General features: G+C 38.5%; 1 protein-coding gene across 2 annotated transcripts in view; it reads left to right on the forward strand.

The window, feature by feature from the left end:
• grik4 (glutamate receptor, ionotropic, kainate 4) overlaps positions 1-25849 on the forward strand; it is a 1090788-nt gene that overhangs the window by 442622 nt on the left and 622317 nt on the right. For both annotated transcript variants that reach the window (XM_062060216.1, XM_062060217.1), the window contains one exon: positions 4612-4745. In XM_062060216.1, the coding sequence (XP_061916200.1) occupies positions 4664-4745 (82 nt within the window). In that variant the 5' untranslated portion in view covers positions 4612-4663. The remainder of the gene's footprint in view (positions 1-4611; positions 4746-25849) is intronic.

Consider the following 25849-nt stretch of genomic DNA (forward strand, 5'->3'; position numbering starts at 1 on the left):
AGTGATGAACTGAATAAGAAATCTGAACCTTGGTTGATGCTTCTCCTACTGCCTCTTCATTTGACTTCCCCAAAGGTTTACAGTTCGGAACAGGGCCAACAATGACTGGCTTGAGTTGCAAACTCAAGACCTTTGACTGAATGAGTGAAATAAGTGACGAGTGGTCAAGCACAAGACCTCGTACCTTGTCTGGAAACCGTTGTTGGCATCCTCTGCGGTCATATGTTTCTCATGATGGACTTGGATCCACCCCTCTCCACTCATACTCTGCAAATCCAGATGATTTTAAAACTTTCGCTTTGAAGCTCAGTTTTAGCTCCCTCTGTAGAAACTTAATGGGATTATTGTCCAGAGACTGACTAGGCTTCAAGATCATTACGTCCTTTGTTTTAAAGACACTCCTTTGATGTCCATGCACGGCCAATTGTAATCAGACATATCCAAAAACAGGATGTCTATAACCTTAACTTTACACCAATTTATGTTCCTATGCATCCTATGTATCCGAATCTTTGTGTTTTGGTTAATGCATTATGTCTAGTGTAATAAACAATTGAATGTATTTTTTTTATCTTTTAAATGGCACAGAATCTACAATTTTACGGTCGATTTATTCTCCGTGTCTTGTAATTGAGCATGAAATTAAACATCTCTGAGGAGGTTTTCCGTGCAGGTTAACAGGTGGAACAATCATGCGTAGCATGTCTGAAATTAGTCACATTTTAGTTTTTACCTTTTGTATCAGTTTTTTCTTGTTAGAGAGACTTCCATGTGGTATTTTTTATCGTGTAAGTACTTTATTGATATGGATGAGTCACTCATCCGTAATAATACCTAACCCACCAAAACTGTGTGTTTTGAGAAAGAAATGCACAAATAAATGCATGTTTGTTTTTAAAGTACATTGACTGGAGACCCCAGCAGTGAGTCAATCAATCAATTACGATCTATTTGTAAAGCCCTTAATCACAAGTGCCTCAGAGGGCTTCACAAACCACAATGGCATACCCTAGTCTAAACCCACAAACGATGTTGCCAGTGCCACACGTATCAAAACGCACCTATGAAGAAATTCTAAAGATGTGCTGGATGTTGTAGTGTTATAAACTTTTTGTAAATAGTGCTCAGTTTGTTGTGGCAATAAATGACTCTGATAACAAGGGACCTTGTCCCTGCCTTCACAATGTGCCTCATTATCCTCACGTATGAAAGATAATGACTACAAACTTCTTTTAGATGTACATAATCATTTATGCAATTGCTGTTATTTGTTCCTTTAGTCTTTTATCCTGGAATTTCATACAACAGACATAAACTGGGTCATTTTTTAAACTTGGCAATCTATTCTGAAGAAGAAAATATACATGGTAAATGTAAAACAAGAACCCAGTAAGAAATACAGTACTAAGGCCTTTCAGCGGTCATCCATTCATTCATACGTAACACATATATTTGACAAGCTGTCATAGCTTAGCCTTTTTTCCCTAACCTTGAGGGAGATGCTATAGCTTGAAATGAGAAGGGTACATGTGTTGTCAGGGTTGTATTTTATTTGTTATACACTGGGGTGTATTAGCTTTTCTTGGTAGACATGGAGCTCTCGGAGTGGAAGGTTTGATCCCTAACCCAAATAATAAATCATCTACCATAGTACCTTGTGCCTTCAGATCCAAACAAACTGTGGACTGACAAAAAACATTTCCTGTTTACATCTTTATTTTAAAGATCTAGCATGGATCTAATACCGACGTCCTCAAACTTTTACAATCATTAGACCAGGGGTCGGCAACCCAAAACATTGAAAGAGCCATATTGGACCAAAAATACAAAAAAGGAATCTGTCTGGAGCCGCAGAAAATGAAAAACCGTACTTAAGTCTTATAATGAAGGCAACACATGTCGTAAGTGTCTATATTAGCAATAATAGCCTACTATCAAAATGTGTCGCAGGCTGAAGCAAATCTTCGTTGACAGAAATGTTGAAATGTAATATTTATCCTACACATTTTTACAACATTAGAAACCATTAGTAAATCAGAGGCTACTCAGAAGGTGAGATAACTCCTGGAAATTACTGGCTATTAATGGCCAAAGGCATACCGTATTTCCTTGAATAGCCGCAGGGCACTAATTAATTTAAAACCTCCTGTCACTCCGGCGTTTACCGGAAGCCGGCGGGATGGCCGTGCATGCGGTAATTATTTTAAAACTTCTTCTCACTCCGGCGTTTACCAAAAGGAATGCGGTAAATTTAGGCGTGCGCTTTGAGTGTGATGTAAGCATACCATCATGAAAAGCACATTTAATTAAAAAAAACGTTATTATGGTCTTACCTGTACTTATAAATGGAGTCCATTTGCAGCTCCTTCTGACCAAAATCATCGATAACTTGTTTATAGAAGTCTTCCTTATTTTCTTTCTTCAGTTTTAAAAGTCTCTCTGTCTCGATGGAGATATTCGTTTAATTATTACCTCCTGCTTCGATTGAAAGTCCAGTTTAGAAAACTGTTTTATTTTAGATACCGGTATGTAATCCTCCATGTTAAAAAAAAAAACAAACTCTTGCTGCGTGTAGTCACTTCTTCTGCAGTATCGGAAGTCGCAAGAAGGATCACTAGCGCGGTAGCGCCCTCTACCACCAGGAGGAGGGAGTCATTTAATGACTTATACAGTATTTGACACACGCAGCTACGGTATATTAATAAAACATAGCTGCTTACTGTTCTTTTTAGCATACTGTACCGGTATTCAATAGCTTGGACCTTAAATCCTACTGAATAGCTCTTTATCTTTGTTCCTTTGTGCGATTGCAAACTACTGAAAGCAGCTTCCTCCATTTTGAAAATGAGGACAGGTAAAGCCTCACTCGTGACGTAACGAATTTGACCCGGCGGAAGTTCTAGCCATATGCTAAATATTTTGCGAAACGAGTTTGACCCGGCGAAAATTATAGACATGCGATAATAAAATTAATATTTTGCGAAACAAATTTGATCCGGCGTTAATAATGAACCGGCGATAAGGCCAAGCATGAGTTAATTATTTTGAGAAACGAGTTTGACCCGGCAGTAATTCTAGACGTACGAATACTATATTCCCTGCGCCAATTCAAGGAAATACGGTAGATGTTGTCTGTAACAACATGGCACACAAACAACTACACTATATTGCCAAAAGTATTTGGCCACCCATCCAAATTATCTGAATTATGGTGTGGGGTTGTTTTTCAGGAGCTGGGCTTGGCCCCTTAGTTTCAGTGAAAGGAACTTTGAATGCTCTAGGATACCAAAACATTTTGGACAATTCCATGCTCCCAACCTTGTGGGAACAGTTTGGAGCGGGCCCCTTCCTCTTCCAACATGACAAGGTCCATAAAGACATGGATGACATAGTCTGGTGTGGATGACCTTGACTGGCCTGCACAGAGTCCTGAACTGAATCCGATAGAACACCTTTGGGATGAATTAGAACGGAGACTGTGAGCCAGGCCTTCTCGACCAACATCAGTGTGTGACCTAACCAATGCGCTTTTGGAAGAATGGTCGAAAATTCCTATAAACACACTCTGCAATCTTGTGGACAACCTTCCCAGAAGAGTTGAAGCTGTAATAGCTGCAAAAGGTGGACCCACATCATATAGAACCCTATGGGTTAGGAATGGGGTGGCACTTCAAGTTTATATGTGAGTCAAGGCAGGTGGCCAAACACGTTTGGCAATATAGTGTATTTGCCAATATTACATACAGATAATGTGTCATGAGACATGCAAAATTAAATTATATACAAAGAGGATAAAAGTAAATTAAATTAAATGAGCTCAAGTATACCTACAAATAAGGCATAATGATGCAATATGTACATACAGCTAGCCTAAATAGCCTGATTAACATCAACAAAGGTCACCTTTGTGCATTCATGCACAGCATGGAACTTTTGGTGGACAAAATGAGACAAAGAAGAAGTGGAAGATTTTACATGTAAACAAACTGTTGCGTCACACTATGGTGAGTTCAAGAACCGCCAAACTTAGTAGGACAAAACGATGTTCACCAAATACTCATATTAAACATATTAAACAGTGGACCTTTTAACAATTGGGAAGGTTTGTGTCATGTTTGTCCTCAAACAAAAAACATACTGAAACAAAAAAAAAATATTTTTACACCATTTTTTTTTCCATTTTCAATCATTTTTTAAAAATGCTCCAGGGAGCCACTAGGGCGGCACTAAATGACTATTGGTCTAATGTTCAATGTGCTGTTCAAGTCATGGGTCTATGGCGTGTATCAACAGTTATTTCCATTCAAACATTAAAATAAGGTTGAACTTGTCCCACAAGCCAAGCAGAGATGGTTAAAGGAAAGTCATCCAGCAGGTCTCAGCTTTCGTTTTTTTTCAGGAGTCTCACAAATAGCTTCCCTGCATTAAATAAAAAACATGATCTTTAAAGAGAACATTACCTGTTTTTTAACGGAGAGTTTGAAATCCATTGACACGTTGCTTCCAACAGCTTAATTGGAAGACTTGGAACCATCTTGACTCTAAATAAAATGCCTGCTCCTGCTCGCTGTGTTTGTCGCATTTCAGTTTCCTGTACTTTGTGTGTTTCAGGTGGCTGTGACAGGGGCAACCCCAGGGCAGGACCCATGAGGAGTTATAGAAGATGCTCACAGTCTGGGCGCTTCTGCTCTTTTTCGCCATGTGGGTGACAAGCACCTCTGGTGGCCCGCTCTCCTTCAGAATAGGTAGGTCAAAATCTCAAGGCTAGATTCTTGCGTGGGCGTGCCACAATGTTGTGTGTCTCAACTGACTACGAGTTTTGAGTCTTAGCGTAGTTTCCCTGTGCTGCATTAAAGATACTCCCATGTTATGTGGAGATGATCAGTGTTCCTTAAAACAGTGGTCCCCAACCCCCAAAAAAAAAAAAGTATTTTTTTTTATTTTTTAAAACAACATAAAACACACAATATATACATTATATATCAATATAGATCAATACAGTCTGCAGGGATACAGTCCGTAAGCACACATGATTGTATTTCGTTATGAAAAAAAATAAATTAAATGACCCCCCCCCCCCCCCCCCCCCCGGTCAGTGGGACAAATTTTCAAGCGTTGACCGGTCCGCAGCTACAAAAGGGTTGGGGACCACTGCCTTAAAACACTTATGTGGTCACTCCACAATGTTGTGTGCCTAAAATGAATTAAAGTGTTCTATTAGCCTGTTACCTGCGCAATATTTAAGCTGATCTTGTATTACAGTCGTGGTCAAAAGTTGACATACACTTGTAAAGAACATAATGTCATGGCTGTCTTGAGTTTCCAATCATTTCTACAACTCTTATTTTGTTTGTGATAGAGTGATTGGAGCACATACTTGTTTGTCACAAAAAAAACATTCATGAAGTTTGGTTCTTTTATGAATTTGTTATGGGTCTACTGAAAATGTGAGCAAATGTGCTGGGTCAAAAGTGTACATACAGCAATGTTAATATTTGGTTACATGTCCCTTGGCAAGTTTCACTGCAATAAGGCGCTTTTGGTAGCCATCCACAAGCTTCTGCTTGAATTTTTGACCACTCCTCTTGACAAAATTGGTGCCGTTCAGCTAAATTTGTTGGTTTTCTGACACAGACTTGTTTCTTCAGCATTGTCCACACGTTTAAGTCAGGACTTTGGGAAGGCCATTCTAAAACCTTCATTCTAGCCTGATTTAGCCATTCCTTTACCACTTTTGACGTGTGTTTGGGGTCATTGTCCTGTTGGAACACCCAACTGTGCCCAAGACCCAACCTCCGGACTGATGATTTTAGGTTGTCCTGAAGAATTTGGAGGTAATCCTCCTTTTTCATGGTCCCATTTACTCTCTGTAAAGCACCAGTTCCATTGGCAGCAAAACAGGCCCAGAGCATAACACTACCACCACCATGCTTGACGGTAGGGATGGTGTTCCTGGGATTAAAGGCCTGACCTTTTGTCCTCCTAACATATTGCTGGGTATTGTGACCAAAACAAATACATTTGTGTTTCATGTGACATCACATGGACAAAGATAAGACCTTCTGGAGGAGAGTTCTGTGGTCAGATGAAACAAAAATTGAGCTGTTTGGCCACAATATTAATATTGCTGTATGTATACGAGGGGTGTCCAAACTTTTTCCACTGAGGGCCATATACGGAAAAATTTAAGCATGCACGGGCCAGTTTGATATTTTTCATTTTCAAACCTTAACAAAATATATGGATTTTTTTTTTTTTAATCTTTAGGGCTCCCGGGGACTATAAAGGGTTTCAGTCATTAAACTGTTAAAAATAAGTCAAATTATTATAATTTTTTTTAAATTTAACGCTTACAGTAAATCTCTATATCAACTTGAGGTTGATATAAAGTAAAAAAAAAAAAAAGGTTTTCTGTCAAAGACAACTTTGTTTTTTATAGTAAAACTGAAATATGCAGTATTTAGTAATTAGAGCCTTAAAAGATCAATAATGCAGGACACCATTGATTTTAATTCTTTAATATTTTTGAGTAATCACAGTGAAAAGTTAAATAAAATCCTACTGAATATATTTGGGATCCTCCACTCATAAAGTGATACATTTTTATTAGTTTTTTTTTTCACTTTTAACACTTAAATTACGAGATCAACTTCAGATATATCTGTCGATTTTACGTTTGAAGCATTATTTTGTTTGTTTTATGCTCTTTTGTCAAATAAAACTTTGATGTTTTTATATGGCAACCACACAATATATGCAATATTTTTTCCACATAAAACATTTTAAAGTGATATTTTTTTAAGTAATAATTCATTATAACATAGATTTTTAGTCTTTTTTTTTTTTTTTTTTGCAATGGCAAAAAAAAAGAAAAATAAACAAAGACAAAAGAAAAAAAACAACCTGCATGGCAGCTTTGTGTCAACATTGCAAGTTTTTCTTGTTAGATTTCACCTCATTCCACTTTTTTTAAATGTTTTTTTAAATTTTTGCAATATCATACATTTTTGCAGAATGTGTGGCGGGCTGGTAAACAATTAGCTGCGGGCCGCAAATGGCCCCCGGGCCGCACTTTGGACACCCCTGATGTATACTTTTGACCCAGCAGATTTGCTCACATTTTCAGTAGACCCATAATAAATTCATAAAAGAACCAAACTTCATGAATGTTTTTTGTGACCAACAAGTATGTGCTCCAATCACTCTATCACAAGAAAATAAGAGTTGTACAACTGATTGGAAACGCAAGACAGCCATGACATTATGTCCTTCACAAGTGTATGTAAACTTTTGACCACGACTGTATGTGGAGATGATTAGTGGTCCCTTTGACTCTCATTTGGTCACTCCACAGTGTTGTGTGCCTCAGATGAATTGAAGTGTTTAGTATTAGCATATGTTCCCTGCACAATATTTATGATGGTTTCATGTTATATGGAGATGATTACTCTTCATGTAGCCTCTCATGTTGTCACTCCACAATGGTGTGTGCCTCAGATGACTTAAAGTTTTGAGTCTTTGCGAGGTTGCCTGTGCTGTATTGGAGATGATCCAATGCTATGTGGAAATAATTGGTCCTTCAAGTGGAAAAACAAGTTGACTTTATATGCTTAATTGTTCTTTATTGTATCCATTAAACCAGATCTAATTGAATTTACAGTCCGCAAAGTATGTGAAAATACCGTCTAAACAACATAAAATGCCAGAAATTCAGTCGGCCAATTTGAATATTCTGCTCCGAATGTCTTAGGATATTTCCGTAGATTTTATGACACTGTAGTAACGCTTCTGCACTCTGACCATATCAGATCAGTCATACTGGCAATACGCAAAAATTCGAAAGAGATGTGCTGTTTATCATTCACACTTTTTATGTAAGACCAGAACACATATGCTTGGCTTTTTTATGCATTCAAAATCGTAAATAAATAGCCAACAATTGAGTCAACACATCGAGGGTCCACTATTGCGCCCATTAAACACTCTAAAAACATTGAGGAACTGCCAACAATACTCCATTTACACGTCATGACCTGAAAACTAACCAAATATGAGTGATATTGTTATTATAAGTGCTAACGCAGACGGACTATTTTAGCGGTGCATTGATAGCTGTTAGTTAATGCTATTTTACACTGCTATTGTTGACACACTAATTGTTAAAAGTACATTCTAGATTATAATTAATGCATCTCTCATCTGATAGTGGACAAATGTGGCCATGAACAGAGAGGCTGGTGGACTTTGACGTCCCCCAAAGACACAAAAAGATGGAGTTGCGGTAACTTTATTTTAACCCTTTGTGAGGATTGTGTTTGTTTTATTATGATTAGTTTGTATGTTTAGCACCTAGCAATGCAATGCAATGCTGCTGAGGCTATAGTGTTACAATAAAGCTGCATCCGTGTAGCGCTAGCATTCTAAAACGTATTGCTCATTCTCTTTGTGCTCATCCTCTAAAAAATATAAGGTTTTGGATCATACATCTCACAAAGTCTGCTTGATTAGCATTGTTGTTGATGGGGAAAAGATCTGTGGTTCCTAACTCTGCGTCACGGACCACGTGACTGGCTTCCTCATTCTCTCTCAAAATGGCTCTGTGAGATTAATGCTATTTCGATTATATCTATGTATTTGCAAACTGTGGAAGTATTTTGGTGTCATAAATCAGATATAAGCTTCAATATAGCACCAACTTGTGTTTCCATTCTACCGGTACTTAAAGACTCTCCTGTGGTCAGTCCACAATGTGGTGTGCCTAAAAATAAATTAAACGGATTGCGTTTAATTGTATGTTTCCTGCGCAATATTTAAGATGATCTCGTGTTATGTGGAGATGATTAGTGGTCCATTAGATTCACATGTGGCCACTCCACAACGTTGTTTACATCAAGTGACTTAACATTTTGAGTCTGAGTGTAGTGCTGCATTAGAGATGATTAGAGTTCCTTCTCTTTGCAATGTTCTGTGCCAGGGATGGATTCAAGTGTTGTGTATTGTGTGTTTCCTGCGCAATATTTAAGATGATCTTTTGTTATGTGGAAATAATTAGTAGTACTAGTGTTGTCAAAATTATTAAGGACAAGTGGTAGAAAATTAATTATTAATCTACTTGTTCATTTACTGTTAATATCTGCTTACTTTCCCTTTTTACATGTTCTATTTACACTTCTGTTCAAATGTAATAATCACTTATTCTTCTGTTGTTTGATACTTTACATCAGTTTTGGATGATACCACAAATTTGGGTATCAATCAGATACCAAGTCGTTACAAGATCATACATTGGTCATATTCAAAGTTCCTGAGTTTATAAACATAATATGAATTTTTTTTAAAACGAAGGAAGCTGTTGTGATGCCAAAAAATTAGCATTGGCGTTTGTTTACATTTTGACGCCGGTGTGCTACGGTGTGTACTGAAGCATGTTTAGCTATTCCTCGTCCTGCAGTGATAATGGTACTTGTAAGGAACTCACTTTCTTTGTCGCCATGGAGGCGAGGATTAGTGATTTAGAAATAGCTAAAACACCGCAGACGGCGGATGGACGTTAGCCGCTAGCTAGCTAGCCATGTCTTAAAGCACCTCTTCCTGAGGGTGTTTCAGTGTTCTAACTTCAGTTTTATCTTTACTTTTTAAGCCAAAATGCGTCCGTTCTCCCTTTTCTGTCTACACACTTTGTCTGCTTGTAAGTACTCCGTGGTTGTGCGCTGCCGAACATGCTTGTCTTCTCTCAAAACCAGCTATGAAACGACGTGATAATTAATTTTCTACCACTTGTACGAGCCTAAGTGGTACTGTAAACACTCGTGTGGTCTCTCCATAATGTGTGCATTTAGGTTCATGTTCTCAGATACACTTCCTTTTACAGTAGTGTCACCCAGTCTGCCTAAGTTCTCTCTATTGAACTTTATTATTTCAATGTATTTAGTTTTGAATCCCAGTATCAATATATACTATTTTCAATGATTATTCATTATTTATTTGTGAACAAAGCGATGAAAGTCTACAATATATATCCAATGCTGATGGTTTCTGTAAGAGGACATTCTGGAATAGAATCTGTTGATCTTGTATGTGTTGTGTCTTTTGACACAAATCTTTGAACGTAGCCTGAAGGAGTCATACGCAGCTTTTTATGCAACCTTTCGGGGTGAATCAACAAGTTCCACCTGCTGGCTTATGCTAACACAATTAGCATTTGTGTTTTTTCTGGTCATTTCCTCAGACGATTGCGAGTGTCTTATTCTCATACAGTGGCTCGTTTTCTTTCACCATGGTGGAGTTGTTTTCAGGTTAGGGGGGCATTAATAATGCAAAAGCCTTACGATCCTCATGTGGATATTATAAGACCGTTGGAACATTAACTCAGCCCATACATAAAACATGGGACTATTTTTTTGAGCCGAAGTGCCGCTACAGTAGGAGTTAAAGAGTACTTTCTATCTTTTTAATGAAGTGGTGTTTTTTTTTTTTAGTTGTAAATGAAGTAGCTTTAAGCGTTTTAAAATGTTTAAAAAATATCCGGTGCAAATAGTTTTTGGCAATTATAAAAACATGGAGTTTAGGTAAGAAAAGCCATGTGAATATACAAGAGATCATTATCGTCTCTTCCATAGCTGAGGCCATTTTTTTCTCCATCCATGGGTGCAAACCTTAATCAGGAACTCTATCATCCAGCATTGTCAACATGTCTTACTTTAATATAACTTTGGCATATTTTTTTGTGTGTTTGTTTCCTTGCCAGCGTCTTGTTTTGCTTATTTGGCTTAACACCACAAACATTGTTTTTCAAAACAACACCCATAGTTCATGGCATCCACACATCTTTGATCACATCAGTCTTTATTTGGATTGTTAAAAAAAAAATGTGCCAACCAAAGTCTGCTCTTCAATGCACTGTTGGTGTATTCTTTTTTTCTTTTTACAGCTGCATTATTGATGGATAATTAAGCAGTGGGGCTGTTTTTCTATTCTCTTCCAATGCCATGCATAGAGTGTTTGCTGTCTTACAGTATATCTAACTGTATGCGTGTTCCGAATAAACTTAAATGGGATCTGCACTTTTTGATGTCACAGACCCGTTTTCATTTAATATTAAAAGAAAAATTATACAATTAATTATTTTTTTCAAACTGAGACTCACTGACTTTGGCTCATTTTCTGTGAAGAAGATATATCAGAATACTTATTTAAGGACCACACACCATACACCCCCCTACACATTTATATTACATATAACATGTCCAGGTCCACTGGACCCGGGGCTAATAGAAGTGTGGAAATTTATGTTCTGTGTACCACACACACACATCCACACACACACACACACCGCAGGCCTAGACAGGAGGAGGACAGAGTGTAGGTACACAGAACATCAGAAGGTCAAATGTGCGAGAAAATGAGAGCAGACAGTGTTGACAAACAATGTTGCAACCTTGTGTGGGAACCGAAGGTGCAGAAACACGAAAGAAGAATCCCTGTGGGATGCAGAAACTGGCAGGGAAATTTTCCGTGCAACGTTCATATTGCTGTTACTCAGCCAGCGTTTGTGGGTCTGATGGACCCGTTGCATTTGGTGGCTTTTAATGCCTCACAATCAAACACTTTTGTTAAAATACTGCACAGATGTTTATTGGGATTAGGTAAACATCTGTTCAGTATTTTAATATAAAAGTGTTTGATTGTGAGGCATTAAAAGCCACAAAATGTAACGGGTCCATTAGACCCACAAACGCTGGCTGAGTAACAATAATATGAACATTACACAAGGGTTAAATCGTTCACAATCCTTATGAGAGACAGGAAGACAAACAGTGTTTTTTTTGCATTCTAACATAAAAATCAGCTCGTTCTTGGTGGCTAGCAATGCAGCTAATGGGAGCAATCAGATGTACCTCAAAATCCCTTTAAAATGCATACAAAAACGTCAACAATACCTAATTTACATTCCGTAGCCTGTATAATAACCAAACTGTAGCAACACCGGGGAACTATTTTCTATCATAGTAACACATCGGCGTGCTTCGGTATTAGTCGTAAAAGCTAACTACGTAGAGCTTCTACGTCAGCACCCGAATCACGTTTAAGTTCGTAACGCACGACACGATCCGATCAGACACTAATCTTACTGACTGTAAAACACAAACGATCATATTACAGTATCTGTAAAGTATTCGCCCACATTTCATGTGTTGTTTGTGCACAGCTAGCCAGACAGCATGTGCTGTCCGTCATGATACACGCATGACGTGCTGCATGTATCGTGATCAATGTGAAGTGAAGTGAAGTGAATTATATTTATATAGCGCTTTTCTCTAGTGACTCAAAGCGCTTTTACATAGTGAAACCCAATATCTAAGTTACATTTAAACCAGTGTGGGTGGCACTGGGTGCAGGTGGGTAAAGTGTCTTGCCCAAGGACACAACGGCAGTGACTAAGATGGCGGAAGCGGGAATCGAACCTGGAACCCTCAAGTTGCTGGCACGGCCACTCTACCAACCGAGCTGTAAAGTGTGACTCACTCGACGGACAGTTGTGCTTATTTGGTTAAGCACTCCATTTATGCTGAAATAGCATGGCTTCAAATTCCACATTTTGCAGCTTCGAGTCACTTTCACCTCTGTGTCATGATCCGCTGCCCGGATCATGTCTGTTTAGTTTTCGATTCCCTCAGTTCCTTTTTGGATCACCCCTGGGTTTTTGTTTAAGTTGCCATGACTGCAGATTGTTTTCACCTGCCTCTGATTAGTGTTGAGGACGCTCACCTGCTCCTGGGCACTAATCAGATCTACTTATTCCCGCTGTTCGCCACACTCAGTCGGGCTTCCTGGTTTGCTTTATGCAACAGTTACGTTGGTGTACCTTGCATCTAGTTCCTATGCTTGTTACATTTTTGATTCTTCTGCTAAGTTTTGCCTAAGTTGCCCGTGCAATCCGCACGTGTCTCTTTTGTTTGTACCCTGTGTGATTTATGAGGAATAAATCATTTTCCTTATCTGGACCTTGCCCCCGGAATTTCCGTCTGCATTCTTTGTACTCCAATGTCTCGCTCTTCCCACATGCTGGCTTCTAGAAGGAGTAGTTCATCTTCAGTATATTCAGCTTCAAAAAGATAAGATTGTGAATCCTCATTTGTCCAAAAATAGTCATCTTCGTTGCCTAATGCCAAGTCTGCCATGACTACAACACACGTGTTTGTTTCCGGAAGTAGGAACACACATTTGTTGCCAGTAGTCGGACGTGTGCTGCTATGGAAACGGTAATCAATGCGCTGAAAAAATCAGTGATTAAAATGATCAAAAAACTGTTAATATTTTACATTTTACATTTTGTTATGAACGTGTCTGTTACTACATTATAAACAGTCATGGTCAAAAGTTTACATACACTTGTAAGGAACATCATGTCATGGCTGTCTTGAGTTTCCAATAATTTTTACAACTCTTATTTTTTTATGATAGAGTGATTGGAGCACATACTTGTTGGTCACAAAAAATATTCATGAAGTTTGGTTCTTTTATGACTTTATTATGGGTCTACTGAAAATGTGAGCAAGTCTGCTGGGTCAAAAGTATACATACAGCAATGTTAATATTTGCTTACATGTCCCTTGGCAAGTTTCACTGCAATAAGGCACTTTTGGTAACCATCCACAAGCTTCTGGCAAGCTTCTGGTTGAATTTTTGACCACACCTCTTGACTTGGTGCAGTTCTAAACTAAATTTGTTGGTTTTCTGACATGGACTTGTTTCTTCAACATTGTCCACACGTTTAAGTCAGGACTTTGGGAAGGCCATTCTAAAACCTTAATTCTAGTCTGATTTAGCCATTCCTTTACCACTTTTGACGTGTGTTTGTGATTATTAAGACCCAACCTCCGGGCTGATGATGTTAGGTTGTCCTGAAGAATTTGGAGGTAATCCTCCTTTTTCATTGTCCCATTTACTCTCTGTAAAGCACCAGTTCCATTGGCGGCAAAACAGACCTAGAGCATAATACTACCACCACCATGCTTGACGGTAGGTGGGGTGTTCCTGGGATTAAAGGCCTCACATTTTCTCCTCCAAACATATTGCTGGGTATTGTGGCCAAACAGCTCAATTTTTGTTTCATCTGACGACAGAACTTTCCTCCAGAAGGTCTTATCTTTGTCCATGTGATGTCAGATGAAACAAAAATTGAAACAAAAACAAAAAAAGAGTTGTTGAAATTATTGGAAACTCGAGACAGCCATGACATTATGTTCTTTACAAGTGTATGTACACTTTTGACCACGACTGTGTATCAAACGTAGATGGAGGGTTTATAAGTTGTTTTCGATGGCTTTAAAGACTACAATGGTGACTCCCATTAGTCGCATCTTCCAAGCGTTTTATAGAATCTTTAAAATACATTTAAAAAAAAGGATGTGTATTTTTATCCGTCATAATGATTGTGAACGATAGGCAGAATTAAAAAAAACACCACTGCCATTTGTGCTCTATGAAGTTGGTATTTAACATGGCCTCCCCAGAGTCCTGACTGGCTGGCTGGTGTAATGTCACTGTCTGGCCTTTGCCAAATTTAGAATGGTCAAAAAAGACCTCGCCACGTTCCCCTGTCACAAGTTCAATACTTGTCTGCAGTGCATTTGGCAGCTCATGTGAAATTGACATTTGTTTGGCGAATTAGATAGATGAGCGTTGGATAGTTACTACATGCACCGCCACACTTGGGATTGATTGCTGCTGTGTCACGGCCACAGAATTATCTGGAAATGGCAATGAGGGAGTGACGCACAAAGACATTAGAGGTGGAAACATGCCGTTCAACCTCTGGAATGCAATGGAATGATCTTTATTGTCATTGCACAAGCACAACATTTTATTTTCAGCACAACCCCGTTAAAGATTAGACAAGCCACATGGTACATGGTTACAGAACAAGAATGCTAATGGACGCTAAACAATTTCTACCATAGGGAATTATGACATATAAATAACAGGGTCAAACTGTAACTATCGTAAAATGTTGGTATTATTACAACTTCTAAATAAAATCACTGTTTGCATGTAGATCTGAAAATGATATCACTCATAACAATTAGTCTCATGTTATTATATTGCAACATCTAGACTCTTTATGCTTCCTGTTCACTCCCATGCTGCACTATTATTAGATACTTGTCTTACGTACACATTGTCTCCTGTCTCTGCATCTTTGGGTCACAACTAATGTAATGGTGACACTGTCTTTTCATTAACGATAACGACACAAGACAGGGCGAGCTTTACACGACGTAAAGCTAGACGTTAGTGTCGGTAGTAATGTCAAAATTAGGGTAATTTTCACAGGCTTGAACATGAACTGCATGAATTACCTTGAAATACCTTTCTACTGAACTTGTTTTCTCTTGTTACTTTTGTCGAGTGCTCTAGAGGTTTCCCTCTTGTGGTGGGTTCTTCTGATGCCGACAGATCTTCTTGACCCCGGTAGACAGTTTGAATCACGTCTATTATTGCCACACACAAGTCTCGGTTGCTTTTCAGCAATATATATTTTAGGCGTATCTCTGCTTTCTGGCTCTGTGCGTGTGTTTCGCTCCGCTCTCCTGCATGTGTCTCGCTCTGCTCCAACTCCCAACAACGTGTCTCGTCCCGGCTGCTGCTAATAAGGGTGACAGGTGATTAGATAACAAGCCCCAGCTGGGCAATCGACTCACCTGCCGCTGGCTTCGACCATGCACCCCCCCCCCCCCCCCCCCCACCCCGTCCCCCCACAATCGACAACTAGCGCTTATGCTGACAGGTGATTCAGATGCACGTTTTTCAAAATAAAGCATAGAAGAATATTTGGGACATTTTTCAAACGTATTATGGCCAATAGCGCTCACATAATCGACCATATACGGCATATCCATTCCTAAACATATTACTTAAAGTTTGTTTTCATGTAAAAACCTTAATTTTTAATGTGTGTCGGCTTTTATTTTGCTGTGGCGGTGCGCCACGATCAATTAGATGGAGGGGAAACGCTGTATATGAAACATGGGAAATAAACAAAATAAGATATACTGCCTAACTGGTTTGGAACGCCAGAGAGGGAAAAATAAATTGTTTTGTAAATTAACAACACTTTCCACTACTATTTTTTAAGCATTTAAAAACAAAACAAAGGATTATTAATTACCTGTAAATGTAAGACACCAGTGTTTTTCCTAATTTGCTAATTAACTATCAACTTATATTTATGACACATGACTTCAGTTCACAACTGTCGCTTTTTTGCAACATGTCTAAAAAGTGTGTACAACTCATATTGATAAATCCTTAATAACCACAATCTGTACAATCTTCTGAAAGGAAGTGCCACCACCCACGTATAAGGGTTTCCACTAACATTGTCAATCCCCATTAACACCGCACTCACTCTGATCTTCGCCCCAACAACATCCACTTTCGACCCTATTGACTATAAAAGCCTTTTTATCAGCAATCAGCACCCACATATTTCTTTGCCTGCCTCCATGCTTTATGATGTTTTTACTGTATTTTTCGGACTATACGGCGCACTTAAAATCCTTTCATTTTCTCAAAACTCGACAGTGCGCCTTATAATGTACGGAATCATTCTGGTTGTGCTTACCGACCTCGAAGCTATTTTAATTGGTACATGGTGAAATGATAAGTACGACCAGTAGATGGCAGTCACACATAAGAGATACGTGTAGACTGCAATATGATGGCAATATGACTCGAGTAAACAACACCAACATATTAGATGTTCCATTGAAAATATAGAACATTACAAGTATTATTATGGTGTGTGCATAAGGTAGGACATATTATCTGGCATTTTGTTTCGCAATATTATGCAAAAACAACTTTTCATGTTATGGGTCATGTCTTTGTGATCATGTTTTGTTTGGCTATGTTCTGTTTGGTTTTTGGACTCTTTTAGTTTCTGTTTACGCTCCATTGTTTTGGTCACCATGGTTACTTATTAGTTTCACCTGTCATTTGTTTGGACTCATGCACCTGTTGCCAATCATGTCACTATTATTTAAGCCGGTCATTTTCTGTTGGTCGTCCTGGCGACATTGTCATTATCTTGCCCTGCTTATTCCATAGTTTATGCTTCATGCCATGCCACGTACGTTTTTGTTCTGCTCTTGTCACAGTAAGTGTTTATTTGTTTCACGTCCATAGTTTTGCCTTTGTGCTAGTTTTTGTTACATAGTCAAGTTTGTATCTCCGCCTTGTGCGCGCTTTTCGTTTGTACCTCTTTATAGTCATAATTAAATCATGTATCTACCTTCACGCCATGTCCGGTCCAGTTCGTTTGCATCTTGGGAAAGCAATCTTCACAGGAAACTGCGCCAAAGTCCATGCCGTGACATTATGTAGACCACAAGGAAGTGTTTTCAATTTAGAAAAAACATAAAAATAAATTTGCCCCCTTTAATGCGTCCTGTAATCCGGTGTGCCTTTTGTATGAAAATAGACCTGACTAGACCCACCTTATAATCCAGTGTGCCCTATAGTCCGGAAAATACAGTACTTGTTTTAAACGAATCAATTTTAAGACAGAAATGCGATCCAATTTGCATTGATACTTCTACAAATTGAATAAGCTCTGGCACAGACGAACACGTCTGTAAGGAAATGATAGCCTTGAGAGCTGTATATTATTGAAATAGTTATTAAAGATGCATTAACCTAAATCAGGGGTGTCCAAAGTGCTGCCATTTGCGGCCCGCAGGTCATTTTTTAACGGCCCCACGGCACATTTTAAAAATACGATTGGAAAAAATTAAAAATATAAAAAATGGTATAAGAGAGCAAACAGGTGAAATGTAGCAAGACAATGTTGCAATGTTTACTCTAATAACACAAAGCTGCCATGCAGGCTGTTTCTTTCTTTAAAAAATAATAATGAATCAAAATCAATGTCATTATGAATTATTGACGTATTCAAGGCTCCAATTACGTCACATTAAATATTCCACTTTGAGATATTTTTTGGGGAAAATGTTGCATATTTTGTGTTTGCCATATAAAAAACTGAGCTTTTTTTTTAAAGAAGGGCCTCAAACGAACAAACAAAAAACATAAACAACAATAAAATGTATATTTGGCGGATAGATCTGAAGTTGAGATTATTGAGATTATTGTGTTAAAAGTAAACAGTAAAAAAAATGTATAATTTATTTTTTTAACACTTAAATGAGTAGGACCCTTTTGGATCCCCAATAATGTTAGTGTGATTTGTTTTTAAGTGTCATTGCTCAAAAAATAATAACGAATTAAAATCAATGGTGTTATGAGTTATTGACCTTTTTAAGGCTCCAATTATTATAATAATGTCAAATATTCCACTTAAAAATTTTATTGGGTGAAAATATTGCATATTTTGTGTTTTTTCCATAAAAAACTGGGTTTTCTTTGACAAAAAGAGCATACAACTTAAATCTTTAAAAACGTTATATTGGCAGATAGACCTAATGTTTATCTAGAGATTTAAAACTTGAATAATTATAAAAATAATACCGGCAATACTGAACAATGACACATGTTTTATATTTTTTTGACCAAAACCGGGATCAAGCTTGAGTGGAGGCCTAAATGTATATTTTTTATACATATATTGTATTGGTTTTTTAAATAAAAAATATCAAAATGGCCCCTGCTTGCTTTGATTTTTCAGTGTGCGGCCCTAAGTGGAAAACGTTTGGACACCCCTGACCTAAATGCAACACTTCATTGCTGTTGAAGGTCACCTCATTTCGAAAGCTAAAGGTGTGGCTCGGTATTTATATCATTGGTGTGTGGATCTCCTGGTTTGTGGATCATTTCAGTTAAATCAAGGTTTGATCTTATAGCGCCAAATAAGGTAAATGTTATTTACTATTTGGCTCATTGGCCAGAGTTGTACTGCGTTCCATGTTGCATGTCACACTCAGTTTTAAAATGGACCCAAGATGCAGGGAAGAGCCGCGATAGCAGTCAAAACAAGTCTTTAATGTCTGTCGTGACACAGATACTTCAGGCAGTACTCGACAAGATGTCAAAAGAATACACCAGGAGAGCCTGGGCAAAGCCAAGAGGCTAAATAATAGAGTTTCTATTTACCACAGGGGATACTTGCAAGGTTATCGAGGAGGTGGCAGGAAAATGCCAGAACGGACTCCCAACACAGCAGACGAACCAACAGCCTCCACTGCAAATAAAGGGTTGATTGGTGATGGGGCGCAGGTTTTGGTTCGTTACTCCGCCTAACCCCAGTAACTAAGACAACAGAGCGAACAAATTAGCATGAGAAAATAAGGATACCAGGAGTGAGTGGCATGCAAAGCTTGACATTGCTTTTTGAATTTCTTTCTGTGCAACTATTTGTCTAAGAGAAACAAAAAACAACCATATTTGTTAACTTTTCATTTTATTTGCGGGCCAAATGTAGTTACTGTTTTAATACAGCAGATGGTGGATGACCATATAAACTATATTGCCAAAAGTGTCATGTCTTTTGGATCATGTTTTGTTTTGTTTAGTTATGTTTGGTTTTTGGACTCTTTAGTTTCTGTTTACGGTCCATTGTTTTTGTTTCCATGACAACCCATTAGTTTTCACCTGTCCTCATGTCACGCACCTGTCTCACGCTTTGCACTCGCGCACCTGTCACTAATCATGTCACTGTTATTTAAGCCTGTCTTTTTCTGTTGATCGTCCTGGTGACATTATCCTTACTACGTCTGCTACCTTTCTTTCCAAGCCATTGTTCCCTGCACGGTTTTTCATGCCACAGTAAGTGTTGTATATTTCATGTTTATAGTTTTTGCCTTTGTGCAAGGTTTGTTTCATTAGCCAAGTTTGTGTACTTCCGCCTTGTGCGCGCTTTTCGTTTGTTCTTTTTGTTAGTGTAAAAATAAACATGTCCTTACCTTCACGCCTTGCCCGCGCCAACTTTCCTTTGCATTCCGGGAAAACACAACACCCCAAGGTCCACGTATTGACAGAACAGAAAAAGACAGGCTTAAATAACAGTGACATGATTAGTGACAGGTGCGCGAGTGCAAAGCGTGAGACAGGTGCGTGACATGAGGACAGGTGAAAACTAATGGGTTGTCATGGAAACAAAACAATGGAGCGTAAACAGAAACTAAAGAGTCCAAAAACCAAACATAACTAAACACAACAAAACATGATCCAAAAGACATGACAAAAAGTATTTGGCCACCTGCCTTGACTCACATATGAACTTGAAGTGCCATCCCATTCCTAACCCATAGGGTTCAATATGATGTCGGTCCACCTTTTGCAGCTATTACAGCTTCAACTCTTCTGGGAAGGCTGTCCACAAGGTTGCGGAGTGTGTTTATAGGAATTTTCGACCATTCTCCCAAAAGCGGATTGGTGAGGTCACACACTGATGTTGGTGGAGAAGGCCTGGCTCTCAGTCTCCGTTCTAATTCATCCCAAAGGTGCTCTACCGGATTCAGGTCAGGACTCTGTGCAGGCCAGTCAAGTGCATCCACACCAGACTCTGTCATCCATGTCTTTATGGACCTTGCGTTGTGCACTGGTGCACAGTCATGTTGGAAGAGGAAGGGGCCCGCTTCAAACTGTTCCCACAAGGTTGGGAGCATGGAATTGTCCAAAATGTTTTGGTATCCTGGAGTTCCTTTCACTGGAACTAAGGGTCCAAGCCCAACTCCTGAAAAACAACCCCACACCATAATTCCTCCGCCACCAAATTTCACAATGCAGTCCAAAATGTACCATTCTCCTTGCAACCTCCAAACCCAGACTCGTCCATTAGATTGCCAGATGGACGGCGTGGCGAAGTTGGTAGAGTGGCTGTGCCAGCAATTGGAGGGTTGCTGGTTACTGGGGTTCAATCCCCACCTTCTACCATCCTAGTCACGTCCGTTGTGTCCTTGGGCAAGACACTTCACCTTTGCTCCTGATGGCTGCTGGTTAGCGCCTTGCATGGCAGCTACCGCCATCAGTGTGTGAATGTGTGTGTGAATGGGTGAATGTGGAAATAGTGTCAAAGCGCTTTGAGTACCTTGAAGGTAGAAAAGCGCTATACAAGTATAACCCATTTATCATTTATTTATAAAAGCGTGATCCATCACTCCAGCGAAGGCGTCTCCACTGCTCTAGAGTCCAGTGGCGACGCGTTTTACACCACTGCATCCCACGCTTTGCATTGGACTTGGTGATGTGTGGCTTAGATGCAGCTGCTCAGCCATGGAAACCCATTCCATGAAGCTCTCTGCATACTGGGGAGGCAATATAGTGTAGCAGCAACACCCAGTGACTTGTAAATAAATGTCAGCTTACAGCGGAGCCAATGGGAGGTCCTCTCTTTTGCCCATAAAACCCAATAAATAACCAATCCCAAAAGCGCCAAAAATACTCCATTTACATGTCGTGATTTAAATATGAACCAAGTATTAGTGATATTGTTATTACAAGCGCTAACGCAGGCAAACTATTTATAGCGGTAACATGATCAGCAGTTTATGCTGCTATGTTTACGTCATCGAGTGGTCAGCTGTTTCCTCGCTTCCCTGCTTCTTGGAAGCTCATTGTAGATCGTAAATCATGGATCTTACCTGGATAGAAGAATGCTGAGGCAAATTTCAACAAGTTGGTACATTTAGACAGCCACTTTAGACCAGGTAATGGCGAGAACAAATAGACGCTTGGCTCCACCTCTCTTTTCTTCGCGAGGATTATGAGTCATTCTTTATATATATAATAATATAAGAATCTTATCAGTCAGCATCCTAATGACAGCAGACCTTGTACAGTAAATTATGTTTTATTATGTTTGTTCGCTCTCATGAAGTCTGCAGTGCGTTTTTCAAATTAATGTGACTTGTGTGCTTAAAATGATTAAAATATGTAAATATTACATCTTATTATTAATGTGCCCATTACTATATTACATATATACTTACATACTGTATATACAACCTTAATGGAGGTGTTTAGATGTTTTTTTAAGGGCTTTATAGGCAGAATTGAACGGCTCCCTCAGGATCCATTGTAAGCAGACTTTTGATCGCATTTATTTAATATTTGGAATGCATTAAAAATAAAATACATACGTCATCAATCATTTCTTTCACAATGATTGAGAACGATAGGCAAAATTCCCCCCAAAAAGTGCACTTCCCCTTTAATAAACTCCATCTTTACATGGATGGAAATCAATAAAACTGAACATATTTAACAAACTCCATCTTTACATGAATGGAAATCAATAAAACTGAACATATCTAAAGTAAACATATTTTCCCGACGGTGGAACATAGTCAAACAAAATTAAATTCCTCCCCAACTTCTACATTTTAAAGGCCTACTGAAATACATTTTTTTTATTTAAACGGGGATAACAGATACATTCTGTGTCATATTTGATCATTTCGCGATATTGCCATATTTTTGCTGAAAGGATTTAGTAGAGAACATCAACGATAAATTTCGCAACTTTTGATCGCTGATAAAAAAAGCCTTGGCTGTACCGGAAGTAGCGTGACGTCACAGGCTGAAGGGCTCCTCACATTTCCCCATTGTTTACAATGCAGGGAGAGCGATTCGGACCGAGAAAGCTACGAGGAATGTGAGAGTGAAGGACTAGAGTGCAGTGCAGGACGTATCTTTTTTCGCTCTGACTGTAACTTAGGTACAAGGGTTCATTGGATTCCACACTTTCTTTTTTTTCTATTGTGGATCACGGATTTGTATTTTAAACCACCTCGGATACTATATCCTCTTGAAAATGAGAGTCGAGAACGCAAAAAGGACATTCACAGTGACTTTTATCTCCACGACAATACATCGGCGAAGCTCTTTAGCTACTGAGCTAACGTGATAGCATCGTGCTTAAATGCAGATAGAAACAAAATAAATGAACCCCTGACTGGAAGGGTAGACATAAAATCAACAATACTATTAAACCATGGACCTGTAACTACACGGTTAATGCTTTCCAGCCTGTCGAAGCTTAACAATGCTGTTGCTAACGACGCCATTGAAGCTAACTTAGCTACGGGACCTCGACAGAGCTATGCTAAAAACATTAGCTATCCACCTACGCCAGCCAGCCCTCATCTGCTCATCAACACCCGTGCTCACCTGCGTTCCAGCGATCGACGGAGCGACGAAGGACTTCACCCGATCATAGATGCGGTCGGCGGCCCGGAGACGGAGGAAGTTGAGGTGAGGTCGGCGGCTAGCGCGTCTGCTATCCATCTCAAAGTCCTCCTCGTTGTGTTGCTGTAGTCTGCCGCTAATACACTGATCCCACCTACAGCTTTCTTCTTTGCAGTCTTCATTGTTCATTAAACAAATTGCAAAAGACTCACCAACACAGATGTCCAGAATACTGTGGAATTATGTGGTGAAAACAGAGCTTTTTGTATTGGATCCAATGGGGTCCGAATACTTCCGTTCACTCCGTGACGTCACACGCATACGTCATCATACATAGACGTTTTCAACCGGAAGTTTCGCGGGAAATTTAAAATTGCACTTTATAAGTTAACCCGGCAGTATTGGCATGTGTTGCAATGTTAAGATTTCATCATTGATATATAAACTATCAGACTGCGTGGTCGGTAGTAGTGGGTTTCAGTAGGCCTTTAAGTTCTTATATAGGTAATAATGTTAATGTAACTGAAAGTGTACATATGAAACCAAATGGCCCCAATAAGGGTCTATTACTATTAACTTTCATTTAGCAGGGGACACCCTACAACTCCCTCTGGGGGTCCCCACAACCCACTGTATGCATTTATTTTTGTGTACATTTTCCTTGGCCCACCCCTATATTGTTATTCATTTTCTCTGCCTACAGTAAATAAAAACAACGTCTGACATAAACACAATACTTGTGTGTTGTTCTGGAACAGTTGGTATTAGTTATGTTATGCTCTTTTCCTTCACTCTTCTTTGTAGCTTGTAGCTTTGTAGCTAAGCTACCTGCTACGTATTAGGTCTAAAAATAGCTACGCTACAGAAATCACTACTCGTTTGAAAAGTAGCAAACTACTGCCGGTTAAGTCATGTAGCTTCGCTACATGTAACGAGCTACTGCCTCACACTGCCAACACCGTCTCCGTGCTGTGTCAATACAGCTAGAAAGTGTGCCATACCCTCGCTGAGGCGCCATTTACCCATCACTAGTAATTAGTGTTTGCAAGCCGAGACCCCTAATTTATGATGCATGTTAAAAAAACAACGTCTAACGTATAAATTCACTAAATGTAATAGTAGTTCATTTATGTCAGGGGTGTCAAAGTCATTTTAGATGGGGGGCCACATTGAGAAAAATCTACTCCCAAGTGGGCCGGACTGGTAAAATCATGGCACGATAACTTAAAAACAAAGACAATTTCAGATTGTGTTCTTTGTTTAAAAATAGAACAAGAACATTCTGAAATTGTGCAAATTATAATGTTGTTGTTGTTGTTTTTTACAGTTACCTGTTGCGGTTAATAGTATATATACTAGGGCTGTGAATCTTTGGGTGTCCCACGATTCGATTCATATCGATTCTTGGGGTCACGATTCGATTCAAAATCGATTTTTTTTTTTCAATTCAACACGATTCTCGATTCAAAAACGATTTTTTCCCGATTCAAAAGGATTCTCTATTCATTCAATACATAGGATTTCAGCAGGATCTACCCCAGTCTGCTGACATGCAAGCAGAGTAGTAGATTTTTGTAAAAAGCTTTTATAATTGTAAATGACAATGTTTTATCAACTGATTGCAATAATGTCAATTTGTTTTAACTATTAAATGAACCAAAAATATGACTTATTTTATCTTTGTGAAAATATTGGACACAGTGTGTTGTCAAGCTTATGAGATGTGATGCAAGCGTAAGCCACTGTGACACTATTGTTCTTTTTTTTATAAATGTCTAATGATAATGTCAATGAGGGATTTTTAATCACTGCTTTGTTGAAATTGTAACTAATGTTGATACTGTTGTTGATAATATTCATTTTTGTTTCACTACTTTTGGTTTGTTCTGTGTCGTGTTTGTGTCTCCTCTCAATTGCTCTGTTTATTGTAGTTCTGAGTGTTGCTGGGTCGGGTTTGGTTTTGGAATTGGATTGCATTGTTAAGGTATTGCTGTGTATTGTTTTGTTGGATTGATTAATTAAAAAAATTAAAAATAAAAAAAATACAAATTTAAATAATTCAAAAAAATTCAAAAATCGATTTTAAATAAATGAGAATCGATTCTGAATCGCACAATGTGAGAATCCCGATTCGAATTTGAATCAATTTTTTCCCACACCCCTAATATATACTTTATTTTTCATTATTTATATTTTCTGAATAAATGTTCATTAGTCAACTCATTGGTGTTAATTTTCAATCTATCAAGATAAAACAAATTAGGTAACACTTTAGTATGGGGAACATATTCTAAGTAACAAAGACTTAATTTAGAGTTATTTGGTTAGGGTTAGGGTTACAGGGTTAGGGTTAGGGTTAGGTTGTATTAGGTTGTATAATAAAGCCATGCAGAGTAAGGCATTATTAAGTACTTAATAATGACTAATTAAGAGTCAATATGTTACTAATTTGCATGTTAATAAGCAACTACTTAATGGTGAATATGTTCCCCATACTAAAGTGTTACCAACAATTATATCAAAATCAAATTACAGTATGTTATTTATGTAGTTTGATTTGATTTTCCTCGACTGCTGTGCTACGATCATTTTGTACATATGTAGCATCATCTACAAAGATACAAAGGATTGTTATAGGGACATCCAGTGGACACATTTAGAACAGCAGTTTCTTTCATTCAAAAACTTCAGGTTAATTTTT

This window comes from Entelurus aequoreus, linkage group LG10 (assembly GCF_033978785.1).
Source record: "Entelurus aequoreus isolate RoL-2023_Sb linkage group LG10, RoL_Eaeq_v1.1, whole genome shotgun sequence".
NCBI lineage: Eukaryota > Metazoa > Chordata > Actinopteri > Syngnathiformes > Syngnathidae > Entelurus > Entelurus aequoreus.